Below are 7,066 nucleotides of genomic sequence, written 5' to 3' on the forward strand. Positions count from 1 at the left end.
ATAAAGTGCAAAGAAACAGGATTTAAGTCTTCAGAGAAAGTTGTTTACTATCTTGCTGAAATGTTCTTGAAAAGGAGAGTTTGATAGAAGCTGGGGATGTTCAAGATTACTTTATTCTCCTCAGTTCAATTATAATTACTACTTTTTCCTCTATAATGGCTTACCTATGCACCAAATTGATACTTTTATAACTGTCTTTTATTACTATGCTTAGAAGAAAATTGTTTCCCTTTGAATGATATTTCAGAAGGATTTTTTTTGGAAGGAGTGGTTGTGGGGGAGGGGGTAGATATTATATATAATTTTATTTAGTTTTAGAAGATTATTATCCCCTAAGGATTACATCTCCATTTGTTGATATAAAGTCAAGAGATTTATAAAATATTAGTTTAAGGAAGCTTTTTCAAGCTCTTTAATGGGTATGCTTATATTTATTAGTGGCATTTTGGCTTTTTTGTTTAACAAACAATTTTTTCTTTCAGTCTATGGTAAAGGACAAAAGGAAAGAGAGAAAATCATCACCTAGTAAGGAAAATGAGTCAAGCGAGAGTGAAGAAGAAGTTTCCAGGCCTCGGAAGTCACGGAAACGTGTAGATTCAGATTCAGATTCAGATTCAGAAGACGATATAAATTCAGTGATGAAATGTTTGCCAGAAAATTCAGCTCCTTTAATTGAATTTGCAAATGTGTCCCAGGGTATTTTATTGCTTCTAATGTTAAAACAACATTTGAAGAATCTTTGTGGATTTTCTGATAGGTAAGGTTACATAAGCAGTGAGAGAAAAAACTTTACTCTCTCCAAATGATAAATATGGGCCGGGCACAGTGGCTCAAGCGCCTGTAATCCCAGCACTTTGGGAGGTGGAGGTGGGCAGATCACTTGAGGTCAGGAGTTCAAGACCAGCCTGGCCAACATGGTGAAACCCATCTCTACTAAAAATATGAAAATTAGCTGGGCGTGGTGGTGCACACCTGTGATCCCAGCTACTCGGGAGGCTGAAGCAGGAGAATTGCTTGAAACCTGGGAAGTGGAGATTGCAGTGAGCTGAGATTATGCCACTGTGTACTCCACCCTGGGCAACAGAGCAAGACTCTGTCTAAAAATAATAATAATAATAATAATAAATATGAAACTTAGTATTGTTTGCATGCTTACTTTAATGTTAGAAATGTTCCTTTTTTAAAAAGGAGTTTGTTCTCTTGCTGTATAGTATTCTGTTGTGTAACATGCCTTAATTTCTTTTTTCATTAAAGGGAAGAAAACATATTCCTTTACTTGGTGATAATGCATTACAAATTTAAAGGGCTTATTTTGTTGATTTCCTTAAAAAGAATCAGGCTAACCTTAAAACAGATTACAAGTTTAAGTTTTTAAAGAGCTCTGTAGTAACAGATGTAAACCAACTAAACTGAGCTCTAACAGAACTCAAATAATCTTTCAAGTACTCTATAAAATAAGAGAGAGAAAAGGTACAGCTATTATAAACACCCTGTAGTTTTACCCACCATTAATCATTCAAGTTATCTCTTTTCTCCCTGTACCCATGGAATTTTGGTCATTTTGGTCATTTTTTTTACATTCATTGAAATCTAAGATTAGGAATCACAAAGTGAAATGTTACAAGCCATCTGGTCAGTGGCGAACTGGAAAGAGTGTGTTTCATATAAAGAGGTCATTTAAGTGGATCTGTCTCAAGTTTCCATAAGCTTGTTGCCAAAGGAGAGGGTGAGCATGATGTGGCCAGAGCTCCCACTTTTTCTGGAGACACTAGAAATCCAGATTTTTAAGAGCAATATCTCTGTATTTGATTAAGACAGTGTCTCACTCAGATGCCCAGGCTGAAGTGCAGTGATGCAATCGTAAACTCCTGGACTCAAGTAATCCTCCCACTTCAGCCACCCGAGTAGCTGGGAGTACATATGCATGCCACCACACCCAGCTAATTCTTTAAATTTTTTACTTGTAGAAATGATATCTAGCTGTGTTGCCCAGGGTAGTCTTAAACTCCTGGCCTCAAGTGATCCTCCCACCCTGGTCTCCCAAATCTCTGAGATTATAGGCAAGGGCCACTGCCCCTGGCCTTATAAGCAATATCTTAATGTTAAATGTTGGCAACATACAAAATAATTTAAAACCTTGTAAAGTTTTGAGGTAATGTTAAGGAGTTGGAAAGATTTTTAAGTAGAGTTGTTAATAACCTGAAACAGGTTTATAAACAATCATTCTGGCCACTATATAGAGAACGGATAGGTGGGATGGGGGTGGGGGCAACTAGTAGAAAGAAGTAAACCAGTTAGGTGATATTACGTAATTGTATTGAAACTATTCTAGGATCACAGTAGTATTAAAAATAGACATGAGAAATTAATTTCGTTAATATGATGCTTCCTATCTATAATTGGATTTCCTCAAATATGTTGCTTCCATAGTTTTAAAGTTTTTGGTTTTGTTTTCCCAAAACAGTAAAATTCAGAAGTACTCTCCATCTGAATCTGCAAAAGTATATGATAAAGCGATAAACCGAAAAACAGGAGTTCATTTTCATCCAAAACAAACACTGGACTTCCTGAGGAGTGACATGGCTAATTCCAAAATCACTGAAGAGGTGAAGAGGAATATAGTAAAACAGTATCTAGATGTGAGTAGTAAAACCAAAAGCTTTTACTTCTCATAAGGACTTTTTTGAAAAGTAAATTTGGGGGGCCAGTGGAAGTATCGAGATAATTTCTCTCTATGTGGTTTTAATGAGTTACTTTGTCTTTCCCATTGGACCCATGGCATCCTAATTATTTTTTCTTCAGAAACAGTAACCCATTAATAATTTTATTTTAGTGAAAATGAAAGGTTATAGGAAAACCTGTGTGTGTGTTCTGTAGTTGTCCCCTGGTATCCATGGGAAATTGGTTCCAGGTCCCCTCAGGGATACCCAAATCCTCCGATATTCAAGGGCCTAATAAAAAATGGCGTAGTAGGCCAGGCGTGGTGGCTCACGCCTGTCATCCCAGCACTTTGGGAGGCCATGGCAGGTGGATCACTTCAGCTCAGGAGTTTGAGACCAGCCTGGGCAACATGGCAAATCCCCATATCTACAAAAAATACAAAAATTAGCAGGAGGCAGTGGCATGCACCTGTAGTCCCAGCTACTCAGGAGGCTGAGGTAGGAGAAGCACTTGAGCCTGGGAGGCGGAGGTTACAGTGACCCGTGATAGCACCACTACAGCCTATGCTGGGTGACAGGAGTGAAACCCTGTCTCAGAAAAATTAAGGCATAGTATTTCCATGTAACCTACGTACATCCTTCCTTATACTTTAAATCGTATCTAGCTTAGTTATAATACCTAATACAGTGTAAATGCTATGTACATACTTGTTCTACTGCATTGTTTTTAAAGTTGTATTATTTTTTATTGTAATGTTACTTTTTATACTGGCATTTTCCAAATATTTTTTGATCCACCATGGGTTGAATTCACAGATGTGGAATCTGGGGATACAGAGGGCTGTTTTTAATTCAGAAAAATACATGGCTTATATTTCATAAGAGGTAAAACTGCAAGCAATCATCCTCTTACCCTGTTTGGCCATTCTGTTCCTTTTCTGACAACCAATATTATTAATTTTTCATTTATTCTTATATGAGTAATGCCAATATATATATGTACATATTCTCACTTAACAAGTATGTCAGTGTATGTATATAAAATGTTCTTTTAAAATAGAGACAGAGAATAGAATAGAGGTTACCAATGAATGAGGAATTATTGTTTAATGAGCACAGAGTTGCAGTTTGCAGTGATTAAAAAAACGAAAGAAACAGCTCTGGAAATGGATAGTGGTGATAGTTGTACAACATGCCAATGAATTACACATTTAAAATGGTTAATCTGGTAGGCTGCGCATCATGGCTTACACCTGTAATCTTAGCACTTTGGGAGGCCTAAGTAGGAGGATTGCCTGAGTCCAGGAGGTCCCGGCCAGCCTGAGCACGAGGGCAAGACCCCATCTCTACAAAACGTACAAAAATTAGCCAGACACAGTGGTGCACACCTGTAGTCCCAGCTACTAGGGGGGCTGAGGTGGGAGGACCACCTAAGCCTGGGAGGTGGAGGCTACAGTGAGCCTTGATTGTGCCACTGCACTTCAGCCTAGGTGACAGAGACCCTGTCTCAATTTTAAAAGAAAAAAAAAAGATTAAGCTGGCAAATTTTGTTATTTGTATTTTACCACAATAAAAAAGTTTTTAAAAATTTTTTTGAAACTGGAGGACTATCCTAAAAAATAAAAATAAAGTTTTATATTTTTAATCTACTTAGTCCAGATGTGGTGGCTCAGGCCTGTAATCCCAGCACTTTGGGCGAGTGAGGTGGGCAGATCACTTGACGCCAGAGGTTTGAGACCAGTTTGGCCAAATTGGCAAAACTCCGTTTCTATTTTTCTTAAAAAAAAAAAAAAAAAAAAAAAAAAAAAAACTACTTTAAAGTAGCTGAACATAAAAATAAGGTTTTTTGAACTAAGAATATAATCTCCACAGTGGCTTTCATATTATTCATTGACTTTGCAAACCTTACACTCTAAAATTAAAAAATAGTTTAGTTAACATTTAAAATTTTTCAACATTCTTTGCTTCCTCTTGAATCCTCTTATCTTTAGCAGAGAGTAAAGAGGGCAGATAAGTAGAAAATGTCTATCAGTAATTATTACTTGGTTGCTTGATGACTTGGACCAAGGGTCTGCAAACTCTGGCTATTTTTATATCTAACCCTTTGCCTGTTTTTGTAAATAAGACAATGTTTTTACTGAAAACATTCATGCCCATTCATTTGTTTGTCTGTAGCTGCTTTTATACTACAGTGGCAGAGTTGGGTAGTTGTGACAGACTATATGGCCTTCAAAGTGAAAAATATTTACCATCTGGCTGTTTCCAGAAAATGTTTACCAACCCCTGACTTAGACGATGGCTAACATCTGTTTCACCCACACCAAACTACTGCCATAGAAAACATTTAGGAATTTGACAATCTTCCTTGAAATATTTACTTAAAATTCTGAAATAATATCTATCTTTTGTAGTTCAAACTTCTCATGGAACATCTGGACCCTGATGAAGAAGAGGAAGAAGGGGAGGTGTCAGCTAGCACAAATGCTCGGAACAAAGCAATTACCTCACTGCTTGGAGGAGGCAGCCCTAAAAATAATACAGCAGCAGAGACAGAAGATGATGAAAGTGATGGGGAGGATAGAGGAGGAGGCACTTCAGGGGTGAGGCGGAGGAGGAGTCAACGTATTTCGCAGCGTATTACGTAAAATGATTTTTATGTGCTTATATATGTCAGTCTATAAATGTACACCAAGTAATGTAATACTTAAAAGAAAGAACATTTTGTAGATAGAGATTCTCTACTTACCCATTTATACATCCTTTTGTAGAAAGTATAACATAAAAGACAATAAAAAAACAGAAATGAGATTTATCCAGCATAAAGGGTTATTAATTTTTCTTTGAATTGTATTAATGTGTGTTATTTTTATTGTTGCTAAGTTTTATGTAGCTTTATGGTTCATATGTATATATAATTTTATATATCAATAAGAGTAAAGACACGGGTACAAATTAAGAGTTATATGGTTTTACAAGTATATGTTAACCCCTTGGCGCTGGCGGTCACGGTGCGTCTCATTGCCGGCAATGGAAGTGTGCCGGGAAATCCCAACTCCCGGCGTCAAGGGATTAAAAGCAATAAAAACAATAATTTCACTAAAATTCTTTTGTGTAACACTTGGTCTTTTTTCCCCCCTCCCAATGTTTTAGTCATTGAGAAGGTCAAAACGAAATTCAGACTCTACGGAGTTGGCAGCACAGATGAATGAAAGTGTTGACGTCATGGATGTCATCGCTATTTGCTGTCCAAAGTACAAAGATCGACCACAAATTGCAAGAGTAGTACAGAAAACCAGCAATGGCTTCAGTGTTCAGTGGATGGCAGGCTCCTACAGTGGCTCCTGGACTGAGGCTAAGCGCCGTGATGGCCGCAAACTGGTGCCTTGGGTAGACACTATTAAAGAGTCAGACATTATTTACAAAAAAATTGCTCTAACGAGTGCTAATAAGCTGACTAATAAAGTTGTTCAGACTTTACGATCCCTGTATGCCGCCAAGGATGGGACTTCCAGCTAATGAATTTGTACATGCAGCCAAATTTACAGGAATTTTTTTAAAAGGCAGAAAAACTTGAAATATCAACATTCTGGCAAAAAAAAAAATATCAGTTTTATGAAGAGTAAGTGGAACCTGGGATGCAGGAACAAAAGAAGGAAATGTTGGGCAAACATTTTTGTGGGAGCTCCCTTCGCTGTTGTGCAGCAGAAACAGATTCTCAGTTCATTTTTACTCCCACTGTATTATAGTTTAACAAAAATTGTTTATATCTTGGAAAAAAAAAACTTTCTGTTTAAAAAAAATAAACAAGTGAATGTTGGAAATTAGTCTGTTAATGTTCTTAATAAAGTGTTCTTGGAGTTTAACCTAGCAGCGGATGGCTTTCTTTAGCTTAGCCCAGTTTCCAGGGAAGCATTGTTTTTTCCAGGCTGTAAAATGGCAGAATCTCCTGGATATATAATTTATTCTGTTGAAAAAAAAAAAAAAAGCATGCAGTATCTGTGACCTATCTGCAGAAGGAGTTTTTGTAAATGTAGATTTTGATGTATTAGGTCACCCTGAAAACAATACAAGAAAAGGGATCCCCAGGTAATCTGGTGGAGCGAATACTGCAATAAATTTTTTTACTTCTCTTTGTTACTTGTCTGTTTCCATTTGAATTTCTTATTGTAAAAATCTGTTTAAATCCATTTATATTATTTTGCAGTCTTTTATGTAAAATTTATTATATCACTGGTTTTCAAAGCAAAACATAAAATATTGTTTATACAGTTTGTATAGGCTGACTTCTGAATAATTGGTATCGATTATTTTCATTCCCATAAGAGGGTGTAAACAATTAACTCCAGGGTTTTATTGTATCCTGCAATATTTAGTATTAACTATATATGATTTAGCACTGTGCCAAA

The 7,066-nt window shown here is 36.7% G+C and overlaps 1 protein-coding gene across 4 annotated transcripts in view; it reads left to right on the top strand.

The window, feature by feature from the left end:
* Positions 1-6,797, top strand: part of NIPBL (NIPBL cohesin loading factor) — a 207,565-nt gene extending 200,768 nt beyond the window's left edge. For 3 of the 4 annotated variants that reach the window (XM_012459994.3, XM_012459995.3, XM_012459998.3), the window contains 4 exons: positions 483-757; positions 2,465-2,639; positions 5,072-5,260; positions 5,811-6,797. In XM_012459994.3, the coding sequence (XP_012315417.2) occupies positions 483-757; positions 2,465-2,639; positions 5,072-5,260; positions 5,811-6,176 (1,005 nt within the window). In that variant the 3' untranslated portion in view covers positions 6,177-6,797. Of the gene's footprint in view, positions 1-482; positions 758-2,464; positions 2,640-5,071; positions 5,302-5,810 lie in introns of all 4 variants that reach the window. The other variant, XM_012459996.3, reaches the window with a different exon arrangement.
* The last annotated feature ends 269 nt before the right edge of the window (positions 6,798-7,066 follow it).

This window comes from Aotus nancymaae, unplaced genomic scaffold (assembly GCF_030222135.1).
Source record: "Aotus nancymaae isolate 86718 unplaced genomic scaffold, 86718_ANA_hifiasm-v0.15.2.pri h1tg000014l, whole genome shotgun sequence".
Taxonomy (NCBI): Eukaryota; Metazoa; Chordata; class Mammalia; order Primates; family Aotidae; genus Aotus; species Aotus nancymaae.